This window comes from Plectropomus leopardus, chromosome 7 (genome assembly GCF_008729295.1).
Source record: "Plectropomus leopardus isolate mb chromosome 7, YSFRI_Pleo_2.0, whole genome shotgun sequence".
Lineage (NCBI taxonomy): Eukaryota > Metazoa > Chordata > Actinopteri > Perciformes > Serranidae > Plectropomus > Plectropomus leopardus.
In genome coordinates this window covers 26,481,718-26,504,485 of record NC_056469.1, presented here as the reverse complement: position 1 = coordinate 26,504,485, position 22,768 = coordinate 26,481,718, and the positions used below count along the sequence as shown (strand labels likewise).

Here is a 22,768-nt window from a genome sequence, read left to right as displayed (position 1 = left end):
TGACTCTTTAATTTTAATGAGCTCCAAAAAAAGCTGTTGATTGGGTGAATCCAACAGGAATACACTTGAGTGTTGTACAAATTGGGCATTCAAGTCGAATTGATGTTGTGGCTCATGATGTAATGTGGGAAAAAAACTGTATAAAGGTGAAGATTGCCTTATTTTTGGAATCATACTTCACTGAGGTGACATCAGTCATGACAGTGATTGTTTGGGGTTACAAATGATTTTGTTTTTGCTACTTTACTGTATTTATCAACAGTTCTACAAGGTTTTATTATAATGTAACACAAATCAGGCTATTTGTGTTACATAGATAATAATGGTGTTTGTTTTCTTTTCCTGCATTTCCATGTGGTGTTTGTGTCTGTCTCATTGTGCTGCTGCGGTGCAGCTCTCACTTTCCAGAGGAATGTAGGTCAGGTGGACAGCAGACTGTAAATTGTCTATTGTTGCTAGTGTTTTTGTGTGTTCCCAGTTTTCCACCATATGCATGCACGGATTAGATGCTAGGTCACTATGACCCTGAGTAGAAATGAATAGTATAGAGTATAGACAATGAACGAATAGAATGAATGGATAAATGAAGGAGCTAAATTGAACTTTTGTATAGAACATGCAGTCACAAAGACATTAATATTCTTATATATATATCCTTTTTTGCAAGTCCTATTACACATCCTTTTATAGATCATTGCTCAAATACAAAATGTATTTGTTTTTTGTGTAAGCTACCGGTTTAAATATGTATGAGTATACTCATCAACTGCATTTTTCCAACTGCAGAACTTTTTTGACAGGGGAAACAATCCATTTGCTGCCTGTGTAAACACACTCAGTAACAACTTGGCTAACAAAAATAACTGTGTGGCATCTGGCGAGTGATTATATATTTACATTTTCTGAGCCTCTCTCCCATGCAAAACTATTGACAACAGCCCTATCACATTATCTGCCTCATCCATTAGGAGTTAGGCTGCGATTAGCCAACACAAAGAAGTGTGCTCAAACATTCTCAGGTTGGAACAGACTGTTTACATCTCTTCTCTGCCACCCTGTTTTTCTCCTTCCAACTCATTTCCCTCCATTACACTATTCACTGCTTTGTGTAATGATCTGAACAAATATATATATAATATATTGATACTTTTACCCCTGAAATAGCCCACTCTAGAAGTTATTCAATCCTTACCCTCCTGCTGCAGCTTTCTCCTCTCCTTTCTGCCATGTTATGGAGAAAGGTTGTAGGGCTGCAGTTAACAGGGCATGACCAGAGGGGGGTGCACTTTCACAATCTCTCCCTGTGACTCAGTAACTCCTCAAACTCCTCTTCATCTTCCTAAATGTTCTTTCACACATGGTGCTGGCAGACACACTCACAGCACACAGACTATTTAAGCTACATGGTCAGAATAATTAATGCAGGAAATGATCACAGACACAGGAGTGATTAATTTCAAGCTGTGACAAACTGACATGACTGATTGTTCCTACCAGGTTGCCGGGCTTTTAATACTCGCGGCCATTCAGGGATAGCATCCATCACAGTGACCCACAATCCTGCGGGGGTCTGTGCAGTGTGTGTGTGTGTGTATGTGTGTGTGTGAGAGAGAGAGAGAGTGTGTGTGCGCTCTCCTGTTTCTTCAGCGTGCATGCAAGCTCGTGTGCATATGTGTGTATGTGCATGCACTTTGTCTGCATGGCACAGTTGTCTGTGTGTGTTTTTAAGTATATTTTCACTAATTTATCAACTTTGTGACTGTAAAGCTCATGGGGGGGGGCATCTCTGTGTGATGCAGCAAAGCAGATCCACCATAAACCTTTACAACCACCCTTATGTAACCCACAGGGGACCCACACTTACACTCACATTTCATCATATTTATCTTCTGTTACCTAGACATTGAAGACGTCAAACTTGTCCAACCACAATGTCTTTCTTTTGCTGTCTCTTTTCTTCTTCAGTCTCTCTATGAAGTGCAATGTGAGTGTGGTTTAAACTGTTTTTCACTCACATTTTGTGTTTCCATGAAGCACAAAGGTTCATGTTCGCAGCAGTTTACGGTAAACAGGATCCTGTCACGTAGCCAAGACAGTTCAGGATAATTGCAAGTGGTGGGGGAAAATGGGGAGATAATGCGATCTGCCTGCTGATTATGATACGGTTCAACCAGTCATCAAAGTCATTACTGATACGATAAGAAATTAAACTAAGTGTGTTGCAAGCTGTGTTTTTACTATCCAATTGCCACCTGCATTTTGGCATTAATCATTTTTATAATCCAATTTTGGGTTGTTTTTAATCTTCAAATGAATACCACATTCCATGTGCGCATGCTCATCTGTTTGAAGGTGTGTATGTTTAAATTCAAAACAACTTTTTTAATCCCACAAGGGGCAATTGGTTAGTTACGTTAGTTACGAGCTGCATGTACACAGAGTAACAGTGACAAATAAAACCATACAAACAAAGAAATAGACCAAGGAGATAAAATGTGTAAACTGAAGAAAAGCTACAAATAATGTGTATGTATGTGTATTTGTGTATGGCATATAGGCAACAAAGTAATGATGGAGCCCCCTCTTTGAATCAGAACACTGAGATTAAAGATGTGCTTCAATAAGAATCTCCTGATGTGTCCCTGATGCAAATTTGGGTTTTTTGAGATAGCAAAGATGTGACCCGCCTTACTCTGTTTCTGACCTTGACTTTCTTACCCCAACCAATCCCACTCCTTTCGCTAACTTTACCAATCCAGCCAAGGAAGGCAGTGAGTACTAGAGTGGCAGAGTAGGGCAGATCATATTCTTAGTGTCCTAAAAAATGCAAATGTGTTTCCCTGACACTCACCTGTACCTGTGGAGGGGTTTTAAACAAGGGCTTCAAAAAAACAGTTATCCTCAAAGATTGAGTAAATTCTAGCATTGAAAATATATTTTACCCAGAAATCAGAAGTCTGTTTTGTTTTGGGTTTTTTTTTTTGTAACCGCTGTGTTTTGTTGTCTTGTGTACTATAGATGCCATCTGCCCTGTGCAAGGCACTCTGTGTCAGTATGTGACAGGACACGGCTTGTCACTGCGCACCCCTAGGGGGTTCTGACAACTGGCCCAGACACTGGCACTTGATCTGCTGGAGGCCGTTGCCATGGAGACTTGGGGTCAGACAGACCCTGCTCATCAGTGTTCAGGTCAGTTAATTGTGCACTGGATGCTAATTATGGGTAATGACTCTGTCCTTTGCAAAGGAGAAACTCAAACAAACAAAATGTTCTCTGTGTGTGGTTGTGTGTGTGTGTGTGTGTGTGTGTGTGTGTGTGTGTGTGTGTGTGTGTGTGTGTGTGTGTGTGTGTGTGTTTGTTTTGAACTCGAGGTCTCTGCTGTGTGGTTTGGTGCGTCTATTCAGGGTATTAAATTCCTATGCAGCGTTGGAGGCCCACGTCAACCTGTCTTCCCTTTGTCATAGGGTGCCCTTCTGTGACAACCTTGTACAATAGTTCCCCGCACACATAGACACAAGCACACACATACACACACACACACACTAACTCGCCCCCACACTCTCTCCTGTACACTTTTGTAATCTTTACACAGTTTCTGCTTCTTTTTTCATTCTGTCTCTCTCCCCACTCTTCTCTCAATTTACTTTTTCATTCTGCAACTTTGCCAGATTTAAAGCTGGGATGAGAATGCAAACTGCTCAGATCAATACAGTAAAAACTCATCTGGCCATGTCTCAGAATGATTTTTCTGCCCTTCGCTATCGATCCTCCCGTCTCGTCCTCCCCTCTGCCTCCCACTCAGAGATGACCTGGCACGGATGACTTCAGCTTGCATCTTTCGGTGTTCAGGACAAAGAGTTTTAGGTGTGCCAGTTGACCCCGCTAACATCTCCCTCAGTGACTGCACTTCCCTGCATGTCCTTCCTGTAACCAGTCCGATTCAGCAAATGCACTGTGCTTACATGTCACACAACAAAGGATTGCAAACAGCAAACTAAATTTGTCCCTCGGTGCAAATTGGTGTTTAAGCAGGTTTTTCAGGGCAGCCCTAGAGCATCTTGGGGCAGGGATGGTGCACGACAGGATAGAGAAGAACAACAGATCCTGAGAGAAGAGACTGATTATAAACATGTACAGATAAAAGAACCGAGTTTGTTGCTTTGGTTAGTCGTGCGTCTGAGTGACAGTGTCTTGTGTCGTCAGGTTAAAACTGGAGCCCTCCACTGCTGATATTGTTTCATCCCTGAAGAAAGACGGCTATGTCCCAAACTGACCCCCGTTCTGGACAGGTACATTTAATACTGTCTCATATGTGTGACATATATCCACCCTGACCCTTTGGCTGCATTGTTTGGTGTAGTCCCACAGATGAGATCAGTAACAAAATTATCAGCGGAGCCAATATTTTTTGATATATATATTTTGAGACGAATTCCTCCTTGTTAGTACAATTTAGACTCCTTCCCCCATCTTTTTTTTTTTTGGTTGGTTTGTTTGTCTGTGTGCATATCCCATAATAGGTACTGTTAGTATTTGTAGTTTTATGTTTGTATCAGGGTTCCCACAGTCATGAAATTCCTGGAAAAGTTATGTAATTATAAAAACTGTTTTCCAGGCCTGGAAAAAAATTGAAATTAATAGAATATTCTGAAAAAAGTTTTTAATATATATGTATATATTAATATTTATATATACAAGAGTACATTGTAATATATTACTGCACTGTGTGCCCTTTGGTTTTCTGCCCCCAAAAAAGAGGCGTGGCCTTGATATTTTGCATAGAGACGTCTGTTTTTTTGCATATGCAGCTAGTTGGCGGCAGGAATGTCTAACTTAAACTATTAGTATTAGAACCCCGTGGTATTTATATATTATATTATATTTATATATATATATATATATTTTTTTTTTTTTTTTTTACACTATCCAGACTGCAATGTCTAGCAACTATCTACCTTTATGTTATTACTGATCACTGTCGTGATTTTTATAATATAAAATCAAATAAAAAATATTTGAATAATAACCTCTGAAGAATGACCCCACGACTAAACAGCCTTGCACAAACACCAGTCAGTGCTTCTTCTGCCTTTTTGCAATTTGCATTTTTTACATGATAAACCAAAGTATGACCTACAGAATAACCAGAAATCTCACCAATATGGATTTTTTGTCATTCCTATTTCTCTTCATGTATTTCAGCTTCATGCACCTCATCAAAGAGCTACAGGGAGGCTGCACCCTTAGACACTGCACTGTAGCACCCCCTACCTACAACTTAACATTTCACAGTTAGTGCTGAAAATATCACCTCACGAGGATCACAACACCAGTAACAAACAGTAGATAACTTTATAATCTCTTTTGCTATTTAATGTTAAACCGTGCAAACAAAGTGTGCTCTGTCTGTATTCTCAGGATGGGTCAGCTGCATTTTTTCTCTGAGCCTCTCTGTACAGTCAGTCCCCTTTCTGTCGCAGCTGCACCAGGCGTCCGGCTTTACCTGCCGAGTTCCACTGCTTTAGGTCAGCGTGTCCCTAACTGGTCTTCAGCCCGGAGTTGAGCTTCCTGTGCATACCAAGGAATGGCTCTCATCCCTCAAAGTGAGTCACAAACAACCAATACGGACATATATGCAAAGTTTGTTACACAGCTTTTCAAAGCTCCTCAATAAGCCCGAGTGTATTGAAGTGTCATGAGTACCGACAACAGGGTTCCCATGGTCAAGGAAAACCTGGAAAAGTCGTAGAATTTCACTGCCACATTTTTCATGTCTTGAAAAGTCATGGAATTAGTAGAAAACTTATCACAACACAATTAATCTTGTGTGGGTAACAATCCATTCGTAGCTGACAGCAAAAATAAGCTTTAATATGTGTCAATGTGTTAAGTTTTGTTTTCAGTCACACGTTTCATCATTTTCTCCCTGTGTTTTTTTTCTTTATATGTACACCAGCTAGCTGAGATTATGTTTTAATGAGTTTAACCCTTTGAAACCTGGAGCAACATCATTTTTCCTATGCTGCTTTCAGATTCCTTTCACAAGAATTTAACCCTTTGAACCCTGAGCAGGCAGGTTTGATTTTTCTTTAAAAAAAACATGGGAAAAAAGGCGATGACAAGCTTGCTAAGAAATGTTGCACAAATTTTAGATTAAAAAAAAACAACAACTTTTTTTAAAAAGCTAAGGAAAAATGTCAAGAGAAAAAAGAAAAAGCTCAGGGAAAAATATTTATAATTATCATAATTACATATTTTAAAATGTTGGTAAAAAAATGCAAGTCTTGATTTTTTGAAACTTACTTTTTGTTTCTCATTTATTGTATTTTATTTTATATTATTTAACTGATTTTCAGTTGATCTTCTTCCTTGTACTTCTTACTAATTTCTTTTTTCATTGCTAATTGCCTTCTTCCCAGTTTTTGAAAAATCAAGTCCATATGCCTAGGTTTCAAAGGGTTAAATCTGCTAAATTTGAAAAACACCGGGCAAGTGGGAAAAGGAAAAAAAAAATTATTAGGCATCCTTAAAAAGTCATGGAAAAGTTTGGAAATTCCACACATGGGAATGTATGGGAACCCTGCTAAAAGCGAAATCAGTGACTCAGTATGAAATCTGTGCATCTGCAGTCTTGGTGTGAATTCTGCTTGCAGACAAACAATCTGTTTCAACTGCTGCTGTTATCTGTAGACGTGTTTTTTTAAAAGAAAAGATTGGACTGTTCAATCTTAGCACTCAACTCAGTATTGAGTCATTGTTACCACAGCTGTAGCCTGGACAGCCTGCCGTCTGAGCCCTGATACTTGGAGGGGAGCTCCTCAATAGCACTTCCTGTCACGACCGCACTGCACAGGGCTCTGTCCTAATCCTTCATCAGATTATATCTGTTTGGGTAATAAACTGGATAAGGATGTCGTGACAGGGTTTCTGCAGGATTCAGCAAGTTAAATCTAAGACTTTTTAAAGGGGAACACCACCTAGATTAAGAATTCCAATGTTATCTCCTTGGCCTATGAACGTACAATCAATATGTGTGAACATGAGCTACTCTCTCTCTCTCTCAACGCCAGAAACTACAGAGGCCTCAAACTTGTGATGTCATCGGTATAAATTCAGGAGCTGCTCCATAGACACTGAATATGAGCCTGAATTTGTGGACTCACATACTGTTTTTTTTATATACCCAGACAAGCTTTATTTAATTGTTGTGTTTGCCATTCATCTATAACATCTTCCAAATTCACTGTTTATGGAGCAACTCCAGAATTTATACCCTATACATCACACGTGAGTTCGAGCAACCTAGGTTTTGGATTTGAGGGAGTGTTGTTCATTTCTACTTATATTTTTGGACTGTGCTAGACCATAGAATAATGTATGAATTTCAAAATTGGGCGTAGTTCCCCTTTAAAACCTTTTAACTACCACATAGAATACTATTTATTACCCGTTTCACATTCATGCTAGTTCGTATGATGGAAAACCTGTAGGGAACCTGTGGCCTATAATAACATCATATTTTTGCAGCACTTCCCAGCAGTATTTATCAATTATTCCTAATGATGTAATTAATTAAATTGATGCGACCTGTATCCAGATAAGCGGCAAATATGGATGGATGTATTAACCAATTAAAAATGATTTATGTATTCTAGTTTATGCAAAAAAATGAATTTGCCCATTAAGAGACAATGAGCTTCCTAGCTGTTATAGCTAGTGGCAATGACAGCTTTTGCCAAAAACAATCCCACTTTTAGTTTGTAAAGTCTGCAGACAGCTCGCTATAAATTAGAAAGAGCAGTTTATTGCTGGATGTGTGATGAAAATGAATGAATGAATGACATGTTCATCCTGTTTTAGTCACTAAGTAACCAGGTGGTACATCAGAATCATTATTTATCATTTATTTGTAGGCTGTGTCCAATAATACAAGCAAAGAAAAATGTCACATAACAACAAGAAAGTTATCATTCACTCCCTCTGATAAAATTAATTTCTTCAGTGTACAATTCATTGCAGTTTGAGACTTTGCAAGCCCAAACCAAAGCTGCGAGTAAACTGCAGGACACAAATGATTTTAGCCGATTTATCTCCAACCAAGCTAGTGTGATTGTTTCTGCAACTTCACAAGAATTCATCTCACATTATCATTTTCACAGGAAGCTTGCAAGCACATGTGAATTCACAATCATTCCTAACGATGACATTTAGTGTCTAATCACTGTGTTCTGTGTTTTACAAGCATCAGGAAACAAGCAGAGCCAGCGATGGCTTTCCCTGAATCAGCCCTCGCTCGCTGTGACAGCAGGCGCTGCACCAACACCACTGACTTTGGAGCAGGTACTGATGACATCATTATCTATCTTTAAATAAATGTTGACTTCACTGTGGCATGAATTTGGCATATTTGTGTTTTATGGATTTATCACCAGCTCCAACACACATCCATCAACTTTGAATTATACAAAATGCAGCTTTTCACATAGTTAAACTGCAGTTAAAGGCAGTTTCTTGGATGTAATTTGTAATTTCAGCCACAGTGTGTCTCCTTTCCTAGAACTCGTCTAGTGTTTAAAAAGGAAATTTGCATAAATCTATAGTGCTGAGCAACTGGTGGACAATATCTGCCAAGGCTTATCGCACAGGCTCACCTTCCTGTAAAAGTCTGTGCTTAATCACTGAGGGTGTAATGCAAACTAATGCAAATCACTTGCCGTAAAAAAAACTCAAGGCCGCGAATCTGCGAGTCCTCAAATGCCCTCATCTTTACCAGCACATTTTAAGGGGACCTGAGCTGATAAGAGCCTTTCCCAAACAAATAACATCAAATAACCTTCATGAGGCAAAAAGAACAAACTGGATGACAAACATGCAAGATTATTTTACCAAAGAACAACCTAAGTTTATTAAGAGAAATGAATTATTGGAAATGTGCTGTTGTTGGGAGCTCAAGCATTTCTCTGTGCATATTCTGGAGAGACACTTATTATATTACAAGATTTGTATTCCCACTCTCCATTTCCTCATTGCTGCATCAGCTCCATGGCAGTGTTACTCGATGTCCATCAAGCGCTGTTCATTCTCCTCCTCGACCGTGTCCAGCTACATCTGACCAAACTAGTGCTGTTTCCTCCTGAAAGAGCATCCTGAGGAGAAAGGAGGAAAAAGTAGTCAATCTAGGAGTAAAATCAACAGAAACTAATATAAGAAACTGAATTTTGTGTTAAGTTTTTGATAGATTTGTGGTGCAGTTGGTTGTATTGTAACTAATATTTTGTCCACCGTGCTCTATCAATGAGGAAAGACAGCATATTAGAAATCCCTCTCTGTAAAACACAACATAATTGGTGCTGCAACTAACAATTATTTGCCTTACTGATTAATCTGTCTAGTATGTTTACCAATAAATTAACTGTTTATCCTGAAATATATTAGAAAACTGGTAATGTTTGAGACATCTTTAAATGTCTTGTTTTGTGCAACAGTCGGTCCAAAACCTAAAGATAATCAGTGACTTTTTAACTGGAGAATGAAGCATAAAACTGGAGAATTTTGCCGACGAGCACAAGTGACACTGGAAAACTAAGAAGCAACAGAAAGCGCTAGTGGCATGTTTATTTTCACCATGAAGTTGGAAATTTCAACTAGAATGTCCCCTGTAAAGTCCAACCTAAAATACAAGATGGCTGCTTTGCGCAACAACAGTCCTGAAAGCTGCAGTGATATAATGTTTATTACCACTTCTGTCTTATCTGTGTCTTATCTCCAACAGTCGTACTCACAGTCCTCGTCCAGCTGTGGACATGAGGGTTGGGAATCAACAGAGGCCACACAATGTGATATTATACTTGAGTCAGGATACAATATTATTGCGATTTTATACGTGCTGCAATATGTTGAGTATTGCAAGAAAATATATTGCGATATAAAACTTTTTTCAACTGCATCTTTTTTTATCAAACTTGTACCAAAACACTCAACTCAGGTGTGACATTATTCCCTGCTTTGACTTACGCAGTGAATGGAACACGGCACGAGGGTGTTTTTACTATTTTGAGGTTGAACATGAACTTTCTAGCTCAGTTCTTTGAAAAGTTTCTGAATGTCTGAATAATCTTCACAAAGGCAGGATATGTTGCAGTGCGTTCAGATGGGTATACTTGATGAACTCGCAACTGTGTGTATGTGTCCCTGTCACCTTTACTGAAAGAAATGTATGTAGACATTCTGTATTAATCTTAAATGGGGATCGACCGTACAAAGCCACTCTATACAACTGCGATGATGTATTAACTGACAAGGATATAACAGATAAGACAACACTAAAACTCTGCCTTTTCAAAGACTGAATCACCTCCAAACAAGTGGTTCTAGTGCCAAGGGTTGCAGCTGCACCAATAGTAACTCAAAGCAGTGTGCATTGAGAAGCACTTGGTTACCACGGCAGCAGAGCGCAGGACAGAGTGGGTGGGACGGTTAGAGCGTCAGTGAAAACAAACCTTGACCTTAAGCTCTGCCACTTCACTAACATCCTGTACACAGTATCACTTCTACAATTTACACCGAGTGGTGAAGCAATACGGACCCGTCTTTTGTTCAAAATAAAGGATCAGCCATTCTGTACTATTTCTTGCTGTTCTTGTTAAATGAAAGCTCAGCAAATGCCTGAATGAAAAAGGATTTGTACTTGTAGTTAACTGTGCAGAAATGGATCAGTGATGATGAATTTCTGTCACAACCACAAGAGTCACTGTATGCCTTAGTTGACACCCTGTTCATGAAAGACACAATGAAAGGGCAACACAAAGGCAAGTATATGGTGTCACAAAGGTGTACTGTACAGCCAAGCCGGCAAGCTCAACTAAACATTTAACATTTTGCTGCCTATAGCTCCGGGCTCAGGCCAGGTTCAGGTTTAAAATTTAAAATCAATTTAATCACAAAAAAAAAACGCTGAAATGGGGCTTTTGGGGCCCTAGAAGTTGTTATTTTGCTGGATAATCCGGCCTTGCCAATGTGAGTCATCTGTTGCAAGTAGATGCGATGGATTAGCCTGATGGATGGCATAACACAAATACATAGTTCTGGGTCTTAAAGGGTCAGTATTGTAGTAATTGTAGTGCTGTGTCTAAACCTAGATTGTTTTGGTGTGAGTTGCAAAGTGTTGGCGATATCGGTTGAGAGATGTTTGCCTTCTCTCCAATATAATGGAAGTAGATGGCACTCGGCTTGTGGCGCTCAAAGTGCCAAAAAATTGCATTTGAAAAACTCAACAGCAATGTCACTTTAAAGAAATCATGATCCGATTACTCGAGATAATTCACCGACAGACCTGAGAATTTTAGTTCTTCCTTCTTCTTCTGTGTGTACTGAAGTGTGCATCTTCTGCTAACTTATCTTGCAATACAGAGCTAACTAATGTTACAGCTCAGCTGAAGAAGGCGCCATTTATGTTTATATTTTGCACAGTCAAAAAAAGTCTCTCATCCATGAATAGATGCACACATCCTTATACAAGATGATATGTCAGCTCAGTAGAAAGAAAACAGAATCAACATGAAACTGCTCACAATGAAAGAGACATTGCTGTTGAGATTTTCTTTTGTTGTTTTGTTCTACAGACTGCTTTTTGTTTGTTTTTTTACAGAGCCGATATCCCCAAGCCCCAACAACTCACGCCAAAACAACCTAGGCTGATGAATAGCACTACAGGTAAGAACAAAAATATATATTTTTATATTTGGGGTCAAACTGTCTCACTAAATTTGTCAAAAACAGTCAGGTTCAGGCAGGTTGGGTCTTATAGACATGGGTACAGGCTGGGTTTAAGTCTTAGTTTTGCGTCTCTGCAGAGCTGTATTGCTCAGGGACACAAGGTGCTTTTGTCATGAGTTATTTAATTATATTTATACAGAAACCCACAATTATAATTTTTTAATGATCTTTTATTAAACATGCATAATACTTGCACTAATAAATAGAAAGTAGAATCTTTTATGCATTAAGTGACATCTACAGTATGTATCTGTTTGCGTTTGTTAGGGCTTTAACGTGTTGTGCTACGTGTGTATTTAACATGAGTGGGTAAACTGTTGTTCCACTGTGCACGCTGGTTACCTTCTGTGAGGCGAGCTTTCCCTCCTGTAGGCTGGCAGAGCACTGTGGAGCAGCCGACACACAGCACTACAGTCTGAGCATGACTGAAAACTGTGGTGATCTTGTAGCAACCTGCGGACAACATGCATAAACAAATCATTGGATCGGACAACCATCAAAGTGTTACATGAAGAACGGCCAGCTGCTAACATAACCATTACATAGTCAAACGTACTTTTGATTGCTCATGTGTCCTTGCAGCTGTTTGTGTAAAAGAGAATTTGTAACTCATTTAACAGACAGTCGCAAGTGTCACTGTATGCCTTATTTGACACCCCAATCACTAAGGAAACAATGAAAGGGCAACACATAAAGGCAAATATTTTAACGTGTTTTTACAGGGCTAATGTAGCGGTGGGAGATTTGCTTCAGTTCAAAAAGTAAATACAATTATTACAATAACAAAGTTATAAATAGTGAAGTTAAAAGTCCTGCATTTAGACTTTAAATTTTAAATACAATTTCTGTTGTAATAAAATGTACTTAAATAATTTCGTAAATAATAAAAAAAAAAAAACAATTTCTTATTATAATTTCTTGATTACTTCTTACATCCGAAGTATTTACATAAAAGAAAATTCCCCTAAAATAAAAAAAAGTCTCAGTACTTTAATATGAAGTTGTAGTTGCAGTACTTGAGTAGCCTACTCTCACGTTAATTTCTACTTAATTTCTTCTCTAAATCATCTTTGAGAGTTTAACCAGACTGCCATGTAAACAAACTGACCTGGACATTTGACATCCATGAAATAGGAATTAGGACTCTGAACGAGTCGTTTTTTCTTGTGACTCCTCTTCTCCTCCTCAGGGCTTGGGTGCAACAGATCTTTTGCAAGCTAAAAGGAAATCAAAAACAACCGTTACGATGACAACTGAATTACATTTTACTTAAATATAACAGTTCTGATAAGAGTTATAATCAACTTTACATCATGATTACAGAGTACAAAGGTCGAGATCTCTACTGCTTTCAAATTCGAGGAAATACGATAAAAACGAAAGTAGAAGTACTAAGCAGAATATATTTTTGGAGATATACAGTGATTGAACTGAAATTATATACGACGATATCCTAGAACAAAATGTTTAAACCCTGTGAAAAAAAATCAACATGTGACTGTTATCCTGAAAGAGCCCGCGTGGGCTGCTTTGTTGAACACGTGTTTCGCCATATTGTGTGCATTTTACACAGCCTAACGTTAATATAAAAGCAATAAAAACGGTTTATTTGCAACAGAAAAAAAGATACAGCTTTATATGTTATTAAATTAAACCCGTCAAGAGACTTTTTCACGATCGATGGCTACTATAAAAACCGTAGTGGTACTCACAGGCATGTCTGCGTGTTGGCTCCTCACCGGAAAATCACACTGACGACGCACCGGAAAGGCAAAGACCCACAGGAAGACAGCTAGTCAGGATTTTTAAAAGATATATGTGTTTAGGTAACCGTTTATTTCGGTGGATATTTGTGGGTGTTTACGTCCAACTACCTGTAAGCTGCATACAAACGCATTTCGTTATAAAACACCAAATAAAAGCTTTATTTATTTAATTAATTACAATTCTTTTTATTTTCGTGTAACATTTAACTGTTAATTACCAAGAACAATAATTACGTATGTGTCCCGAAATAAATATTAGAACAATAAAAAATATTTCAACTACCCAAATTTGCATGTGTAACTAGTTCCTGACACGTGCAGTAGCCTTTATGTTGACCTCCATACAGGTAAATTATATCTACACTTTAGGTGTTGGATTTCCAGTAGTTAGTAAAACAGTTAAATTTAGCCATTACATTTTTTAAGTAAAAGTATGATCTTGTTTGGTCAGTGGGACATTATAAATATTTTCTAATATTTATATTAGTCATGAATATTAAAAGGTTTATTGCCAAGTAAGTTTTCACACTAGAAATTGGCTTGGATTTGTGCTGCATATATAAAGTTGAAAACACAAGCACCACAAAAAGTAATCTAAAGCCATTAAAATAGAAATTTAAAATAACACAAGGGACAGATATTTTTATTGTATTGTTTGTGTTATTGTATATGCCTGTAATTTATATTTGGTAGCCTATAAATTGTTTTCACCTACTTGCACTGTACTGTTTATTTTTGTTGTATTCTTTGCATTTTATTGTTAGTTAGTTTTTATATTTTCAACTTTACTGTGAGCCAGTTCTTATATTTGCACCTGTTGTACTGTCATCTAGTTTATATTTTAAATAGATATATATTGCATTCTGTATTTTCTATACATTACTTTTCAACTTTATGGTAGTCTTTTCATATTGCATGTTTTGTATCATCATTCTCTAATGTTGTATTGCAAATGCTGCACAGCAGATTCCCTCACGGTGAACAAAGTCTTACATTGAAAGATATACAGCTCTGTTATAGAGTTTTTCCATCCATTACAATCTTGCAAAATCTAAATTTCAGTTTTTAAATATCTTCACATACATTTTAAAAATTTATTTTCAATAAATATTTCAAAAAGAACCAGAGACAATAGGAAAGGAAAGGTATGCTTCATGTATTGTTTGTAATTTACATAAATAAAATTTGCAAACATGTAGAAAAAATGTTTGCAGAGTTTCTTAAAAAGCAAAAGAATTAAAGTAAAACGCTTCTTGTTATTTTGGAAATATAACAGAACTTGTCAACAACTTCCTCACAAAAAAAAGTATTAATGTGTGCACTTTCTTTAAAAACCTCAAGTGGACCTTCTGTGTAGCGCATGTCTTAATTTAACTTATCTTTATGTTTGATTTGTTTTGCTTTTGTTGTCTTTTTCTGGTTTTAGTTTTTTATTTGCTTTATTTTTATGTTAATGATTCTGTTGACAATATTCAAGTTCAAGATGCAAAAGTTGAACGTCTTTTGATTAAAAAAAAAAGTAAATAAAAGCAAAAAGCTCTCACTTCCGGCCTTTGATATCACGTAACTACCTGCCAAATCGTCTCAGGTGTATCATTTTCTGATCAAACGGCGCCACCTTGTGCTGATGCTGCAGACCTGCAGCTCTGAGCCGTTACTCCCATGAAGTACTCCCACACTACGTAGCCTCTCAGTGGATCCGGGATCTGGGCCGACGGCAAGCTTTTTTTTTTTTTGAAGGCAGAAAAAACACGTAGCCACCCCGGTGCGCGTGTAAACGGAGTGATATGGACTTGTAGATGAAAGCAAAATGAATCTTTAATACAACTAGCGCTGAAGACTGATCGGCAGTAGACAGTTCAACTTTGGATGGAGTTTATTTCTTCATCCGGCGCAGTCCAAACAGCACGGAGGCACTGAGGGGGATCGGAATTTACCGGTGACAAGTCTGGGAGAAAAAAAGGAAAAGAGGAACCGCTCGCTACATGGAGTTTTAAAGCCTTTTAATCACAATAACAGCCAAGATTTTTGGAGAGTTGAGTCGATGAGAAGTGCTTCAAAAGAAAGACTGTCGTAACTTTTCTCATTTTAACTTTGTGGAAACAGCTCCAGCCATGGCGAAAAAGTATGATTTCCTTTTCAAATTGTTACTCATCGGGGACAGCGGAGTGGGCAAAACATGTCTGATCATTCGTTTTGCTGAGGACAATTTCAACTCCACGTACATTTCCACCATCGGTACGTTGTTATATTTGTGCACCAGCTTATGATTGGAAACTTTTCGGACATGACAAATGTTTTCTTATTGTTGACAGTTTATTCTTCCTCTATTTGACGCTGCACAAACTGGTTTTTCCTAGATTGCAGTCATGTCAGAACACGTCCGTGCCCTTTCTCTCGTTTCTTTTTCCATTTTGTCTCTTATCTGTTGTGGGGTTTTTTTTAATCTCCTGTTGAATGTTTTTCTCTTGTTCAATCTCTTCCCCGACCCTCTCCCCCATCTCTCCCTCAGATCTCATTCCTCTCACTTGGCTCTCAGAAGGTCCACCCACCCTCATTCCTATCTCTTTTACCATCTCGATGTTCCCAGATGAATAGTTGGCTTTCTGGCATGCACTTTTTTTTCACAGGACAACCCCCTCCTCTGCCCCTCACTGTCTGTCTGTCTGTCTGTCTCTGTTGGCCTGTCCATCCAGCAGACAAACTCAGTGTGTCCTCCAGGGTCTTTCCTGTATGTGTGTTTGAGGATGGGAGTGCACGGAGGGGTCAAAATCACCATGGATTAGTCTCCACCCTGTGTGAGGTTGACCTATATATTTTGTAATGGTTGTGTGTGTGTGTGTGTGTGTGTGTGTGTTTGTGTGGGTGTGTTTTTAGTTCATATCTGAGGCATTTAACTCATTCTCTGTCCAACTATTCTCCTCTCTGCTCCCACCAGGCATCGACTTTAAAGTCAAAACCATTGAAGTGGATGGGAAGAAAGTGAAACTACAAGTCTGGTGAGAGATGACAGTTGGTTGCTTCTCTGATTTTTTTTCTCCTTTGGCTTATTTTCCCTGAGAGGAAAGAGGAACCTCCCTCCTGTTGTCCAAATCTGGACTTTATGACAGGGTTTATTGTCCAAGTATCCCTCACACATGGCCTGCCACAGAGTCACTTCATGTCTTATGAGGGTGTTGCTGCAGCAGCAGAGATTCAGCTTATAGCAGTGTAAAATGCACATTATGTGCATCGTTTCTCAATTTTTTTTTTTCACAGTTTTATCTTAAAATTCTTGCACAATTTGCATGCATCATTTTTCTCCCTTTGACTGTGTGTGTTTTGTGCAGGGACACAGCAGGGCAGGAGAGGTTCAAGACCATTACGACAGCCTACTACAGAGGAGCCATGGTGAGCGCAGTGCGCCTGCAGAACAAGCAGACTGGATAATCATGGCTGACATCACCGTCCCTTTGTGCTCGCTCTGTACCTTTGACTGACTCCTTAAATCCTGTCTCTTTGTCTCTCTCTCTGTGTCAGGGCATCATCCTGGTCTACGACATCACAGACGAAAAGTCCTTCGAAAACATCCAGAACTGGATGAAGAGCATCAAAGAAGTGAGACTGTTTCCGCAGCCAGGAAATACTCAAAAAATAGTGCTTAGTCAGGCGGAAACATATTATAGTCATCAGTGTGGGCCTTTAGTCAGTGTAACAGTAAGGCACGGTCATTGCACAACTGGTGCTTTTAAAGGGTTAATTCACACAAATCACACAAATAGCAAATTTACTTTTTTACCCATATTTTTCACATGAACTTCTTTCTAGTTAACTCACTATTATTTTCATTATCGATTAATCTGTCAATTATTTTTTCAATTAATGAATCACTTTAAATTATGAAAAAATTCAGAGGTGCTGTCCAAAACCCACATATATTTAGTTTATAATGATAACTTTTTAAAAGGTAACAAATAACTGAAAAGTACTGAAATAATCAATTGATTTTCAAAGTAATGGCAGATTAACATTCTATCAATCAGTTAATCTGTTACTCAACTAATCATCTCACCCCTAAATGAAAAAGCCTGAATAAAAACTCCACATTAAGGTTTCTGTGTTATCATGAAGATAACTGGGATATTGTTTCTTATTAGTTTTTAAATGTATATTTTTTGTTCAGCTCCATTTTTTTAGAGGCAGCAGAAGTTTCAGGGCTGATTTCTTTCGATGAGAAGGAACCAAAGAATCTCACCCACTGTGACAATAAATGGTTAAGTAGTGATGTAAAACACTAAGAGAGATGTTGTGCTTGCATTATGCAGTATGATCTTAACCACTGTTCTAGCAGGACGCACACAGTCACTCTATCAATGATGTTTTGATCGGATAAAATAAGAGTAAAGGTAACCATCAGTGTGTGTAATTCTTTGGTTCTTTCTCATTAAACAGCTTTTGATTGTTACGCTAAAGACCAAAAGGTGTATAAAAAACTTCTAAATTGTTATCTAGAGGCAAATATTTCAAAAAACTTGGTAGATCAATTTTCAGTCTTGGAGCCATTTGGTTATCGGCTTAATGACAATAAGCTTCAGGGGCTCAATATTTTGGGAAATCTAGTACAGAAAGTGGATATACTCAGGCCAAGATTTTATCTTCCATGCGCCAGTCATTTTGGCAAATCTCTACAAACAGATACCTGCATATAAATGTAGATACATTTTCTAAAACGCTAAATTGTCACCAGATGATAGCTGATGGGTTCCAAGAGTGCATTTTGGCCAATGCGTTCTTCCTCTCACAACAGACTGTCTACCTGCCGCTCAAACGTTACTGGTCATGTTACTTGGACTACAAATGGAAACCAGAACGCTTCCAATAGCAAAATTTGGTCTGCTTTCTTTAAGTTTCTGCAGTCATATGTAGATATTTGTCAATCCAGATTAGTCAAATCTAAACTCTGCAAGTGTAGATATAACCGTGATCTAACCCTTAAACTGGAAGGTTTTAAATGTCCAGTGTGAAGGATTTAGTGGCATCTAGCAGTGAAGTTGTAGGACTGAAACTTCTCCCGCATGCCAAATTTGTGAGAGCTACGATGGCTGACTAGATAAGACATAAAGCCTGTCTAGAGCCGCTGTTTGATTTGATTCTCTTCTCTGTTTTATTTGAATGTAATGTAAATTTAAATGCATTCTCACAGAGATGCCTCTGTGCATAGCCACATACCTGCAGTCTTACCAAAACTGGTTTAAAATATGCTAATGTATCTTCAACATCAGAACCCACCTGCCTAATCTTTACTCAGAGGGTCTGTTTCTGTAACTGTGCCTTTGAGCATATCCTGGTCTTAACCCTTTGAAACCAAGACTGATGATCACTTTACTTGTGCAGCATTGAGATGCTTTTTAAAAATACTTAAAGCTTTAAAATGTGAGCAAAATTGTTTTGATTTCTCTCAAATACACAGGGCGAAAGCAAACGGCAGTTTAGCAATAAATGCTGGGCAAAATGCATGAAATTTGTAAAAGAGGAAAAAGGAGAGAGAGAAAATTATTAGAAAATTAAGGAAGAACTAGTGGAAAAATGTCCATAAAACTGCTGTTCTCATTACTATAATTATACATTTAAAGTTATAGAAAGAATTTGTTGTATTTTATGTTATTTGCACTTTTTCCCAGGCCATTTTCTTGTTTGTTTAAATTTTTCTTTTTTCTTTTTGCTATTTTTCAGATAATTTTCTTGTAACTTTGTACTAATGTCATGCTTATTTTTGAGTAATTTCTTGTGAAGTTACTCATTGCTTTTTTTCATGTTTTTAATGAAATTAATCTTATTTGTTCAGGTTTCAAAGAGTTAAATACAGACTTTTTTTTTACAGAGCAGCTGATGTCAGTGCAGCTCATTATATGTTATATGTTTGATCTGTTCAGATCGGACGTGATGCAAAAATGCTTGCTTTTCTTCACTTTGATCATAAACATACCCTCAGCTGAGCACAGTTCCTTGTAGATAAGAACTCAACTTATCCTAATCAATTAACTGCATTCCTCTTTTCCCAGAATGCATCAGCTGGAGTCAGTCGAATGTTACTAGGTAATAAGTGCGACATTGAAGCAAAGCGGAAAGTCTCCAGAGAGACGGGAGAAAAGGTGAGAAACTTAACTACTCCCTGTGTGATGTATTGTTTTCATTTTTGCTGCATTGGTGTGAAAATGTGATAGTTGATCAAAAAGGTTCATTGTGAGAAACGGATCATATAGAGGTGACTGTTTGAGGAGGGGAGTGTGTCACACATGTTTTTGATCTATCCACTTTACATGTGCTTTAGATAAGAAGCAGGAAGTGATTATGAGCCATATCCTGACCAACTGTAATGTGGTCTGTTGTTGACAGTTGGCAAAAGATCATGGGATCAGGTTCTTTGAGACCAGTGCAAAGTCCAGCATAAACGTGGAGGAGGTGAGCCAGGATGTACCAACTCACAAGCTCTCTTTGTTCGTTATTATACTTCTGCTGATGAACGTGTTTTGCAATGATGTAGTAATATGACACAAATGCTGCAGACTAAACTTGTATTTTTGTTTCCTTTAGTCTTTTCTGTCTTTGGCAAGTGACATACTACAGAAATCCAGCAAGAAACCAGTAAGTTATTCCAAATAACGCCAAACTGGAGCATTTGTTCTTCCCTAAATCTAAGACTTTATGTAATTCTACACACGTCTGTAATACACTCTCTTTGTCTGTGTTCCTTGTCTGACAGGGCCCCACAGGTCGGGAGGTGAAAATCACGAGCAGTTCAGAGAAAAAATCCTCCAAATGTGTTCTTCTCTAGATGTGACCGTGGCCAGCACACACAAGAAAGCGCCATACAAATTCAAGAGCACGTCAGTATTACTGGGCGGTGATACAGTACAGCAGATTCTCTGTCTCCATCTGGTGGGTGCACATATCAACTACACACAGGTCCTAAAAGTTTTTACACCCAAATTACTTTTGTACTTCACCAAAAGTGTACTTTACCAGAAGAGTAATGAGCTGAAATATTATTGAAGTATTTTTGCCTGTGTTTCCCACTGAACAAATCCCCCGCCACATGTCCTTTGTTAGTTTTATGTCCTAAAAATGCAGCAAAGTGAGTGCATTTCACCAAGCAGCTCCCACAATGTTTAGTAAAGCTGAACATTTCTATTTCTGCCTTGTATTTCCAACCTGATCGCAAGAGTAAATGATGACTTTGTACATTTCTGCAAACCACAGATACGTTACATTTGCACGGTGTTATGTGGAGTTTAAACCTAACGTTCACCATGGTGTGGTTAATGTGTGTTTAGGTTTAGGCCCCAAAAAACAATTGGTTATGGTGAGAAAATAAATAAATAACAATAATAATACACTTTATTTATAGAGCGCTTACCACAATGCTCAAAGTCACTTTACAGAGACAAAAACAAAGTTAAATCCGTTAAACATAGTGAATAAATAAAAACAAGATGATGTTTTCGGTGGTTCCAATGCCACTGACAACGCATTAGTGTCTTGAGGAAAAAAAGAAAAAAAAAAGTCAGCTTTTTGTATAATTATTCTGGCTGGAAACGCAGTGACGTCATGATGAAAGCAACTGCTTTAATGGCGATTTCTCCTTCAAAATAACAGTAGGTTTTGTTGTTTGTTGGTCTCATACAGTGGTCTGCAGCTTGTCAGGCATCTTGTCGTGCTATCCACTATCCCCTCCACCTACTGAGGACAAAGTCAGCTCATATACTGCATCACTGCGCAAAGGTTAATATATGTATGACATATAAAAATGTAACGTATCCATTGTTTGCAGAAATGTAAATTCAGTCCCAGCATTTCCTCTGGTGACTCGGCTGTGTGTTTCTCTGGTTTATCACCACATTATCATTCCTACAACAGCACTGCTTCATGTTATTAACAAACTTTAGCTGTGTTTTTTTTAATTGGGTAGCTTTGTAAACAAATCACAGCTTAATAGAACCGTTTAATTCATTTCTTATGTGTGAGCGCATTCAGTAGTGGCTTGTAGGAGGTCAGCAGCAGAGGAAGGCTTTCATGGAAAGTCTTTTGATTCACGCACAGTACACATAGCAGGCTTGTGGTTGGGCGTCTCATAGACTCTGTTAGATGGTTTAAATGCTGAACAGTGTTGGTAAATTAATTAAAAAGTCATAAAACGCCTTTGTTTACAAATGCACTTTCACTTTGTTAGCTCACTGTTAGAAATTCAACAATGACATCAACAGCACAGCAAGCTAACTTTCCATTTTTGCCATATGAGAGACGGGGGACACATTTTGTTCCCCATCCCCACATAGACTGAAGATTAAGCTTTATACATTATATTTCATTGTGATCAGGTTGTCTTTATCATCTTTATTAAATTGATGAAGTGTTTCAGTATTTCCACACATTCAACAGAATTTACAGCAGCAGATGCCGTTTAATATTAAAGACCCTGAAAAAAAAGGAATTTTTCGGGTTATATAATATGAGAAGCTGAAAACGCGCTCATCCGGTTAATGAATTAAACATGTTGATGTTTGGAGTTGAATCGGAGACAAACACTGGCGGTAAACAAGCTTCGTTTGAACAGATGGATGAAGAATGTGGACGATAGGAACAGAGATAAGTGCAATATGAGAAGATGAGTGGAGAGATGAAAGAGTGATGGATAAAGCAAGTGAATGGACAGGATGTGGGGGGAGCAGCTGCGCTCACATGTCCCTCATTTTCAATTGATTTAATGCCTTTTATCTGAAGTGCCTGGTTAATCTCTTACTAAACACTACCACACATTAGCTCCATCTGACGAGACAGTCTCCCTGTTCGGGTAATTTCAGATCATTCGAAATGACTCCAATTACAGGTGCTCATCTGATCCGGACAGACAAACTGTATTTCTTGTATCTACTTTTTATGCATTTTTTTCACATTCAGTGTCTTTTTAGACCTGCCACAAGATTTTGTATGTAGTTTACAGACCTGCCGCTTGCTGAATAAAAAAGCCAAACAGTAAACATAATGGGTGTGTAGTTTGAAAATGTATGTTGGCACAATTACATAATCAGAGTACGCTTGTCCTGCTAAAGGGTTTTCTGAGAGGGAGCGTTTTCTTACCTGTTGAGAGGGTCCAAGGACAGAGGGTGGTATATGTTGTAAAGCCCCCTGAGGCATATTTGGATTTGTGATAAAGGGTAAAATAAATGTGATTGAACTGAATTATCTGA

At 38.2% G+C, this 22,768-nt stretch overlaps 2 protein-coding genes and 2 non-coding genes across 4 annotated transcripts; 1 reads left to right on the top strand and 3 right to left on the bottom strand.

Moving 5' to 3' along the window:
- Window positions 1-8,877: 8,877 nt before the first annotated feature.
- rps27.2 (ribosomal protein S27) lies at window positions 8,878-13,550 on the bottom strand. The gene is made up of 4 exons (XM_042490683.1): window positions 13,488-13,550; window positions 12,884-12,992; window positions 12,118-12,228; window positions 8,878-9,146 (listed from the first exon to the last, which is right to left on the bottom strand). The coding sequence occupies exons 1-4, from the start codon at window positions 13,491-13,493 to the stop codon at window positions 9,118-9,120; spliced, it is 255 nt and encodes an 84-aa protein (XP_042346617.1). The 5' UTR covers window positions 13,494-13,550; the 3' UTR covers window positions 8,878-9,117.
- Window positions 10,680-10,811, bottom strand: LOC121946390. Its single transcript, XR_006106014.1, has one exon. It is a non-coding gene; the product is annotated as a small nucleolar RNA SNORA13 (small nucleolar RNA).
- Window positions 12,344-12,474, bottom strand: LOC121946389. Its single transcript, XR_006106013.1, has one exon. It is a non-coding gene; the product is annotated as a small nucleolar RNA SNORA13 (small nucleolar RNA).
- A 1,720-nt stretch (window positions 13,551-15,270) lies between the features above and the next one.
- On the top strand, window positions 15,271-22,760 carry rab13 (RAB13, member RAS oncogene family). The gene is made up of 8 exons (XM_042489876.1): window positions 15,271-15,779; window positions 16,480-16,540; window positions 16,871-16,931; window positions 17,061-17,138; window positions 19,583-19,672; window positions 19,917-19,982; window positions 20,115-20,165; window positions 20,284-22,760. Exons 1-8 carry the CDS (start codon window positions 15,656-15,658, stop codon window positions 20,353-20,355), a joined length of 603 nt encoding a protein of 200 aa, XP_042345810.1. The 5' UTR covers window positions 15,271-15,655; the 3' UTR covers window positions 20,356-22,760.
- Window positions 22,761-22,768: the final 8 nt, after the last annotated feature.

Excerpts from the sequence above, each read along its gene's own strand:
- rps27.2 (XM_042490683.1), bottom strand. Across the intron at positions 12,229-12,883 it reads CATGGATGTCAAATGTCCAG|GTTGCTACAAGATCACCACA; the intron begins GTCAGTTTGTTT and ends TGTTGTCCGCAG. Across the intron at positions 9,147-12,117 it reads GAAAGCTCGCCTCACAGAAG|GATGCTCTTTCAGGAGGAAA; the intron begins GTAACCAGCGTG and ends CTTTCTCCTCAG.
- rab13 (XM_042489876.1), top strand. The coding sequence starts at position 15,656 with ATGGCGAAAAAGTATGATTTCCTTTTCAAATTGTTACTCATCGGGGAC. Across the intron at positions 16,541-16,870 it reads AAAGTGAAACTACAAGTCTG|GGACACAGCAGGGCAGGAGA; the intron begins GTGAGAGATGAC and ends TGTTTTGTGCAG. Across the intron at positions 16,932-17,060 it reads CCTACTACAGAGGAGCCATG|GGCATCATCCTGGTCTACGA; the intron begins GTGAGCGCAGTG and ends TCTCTGTGTCAG.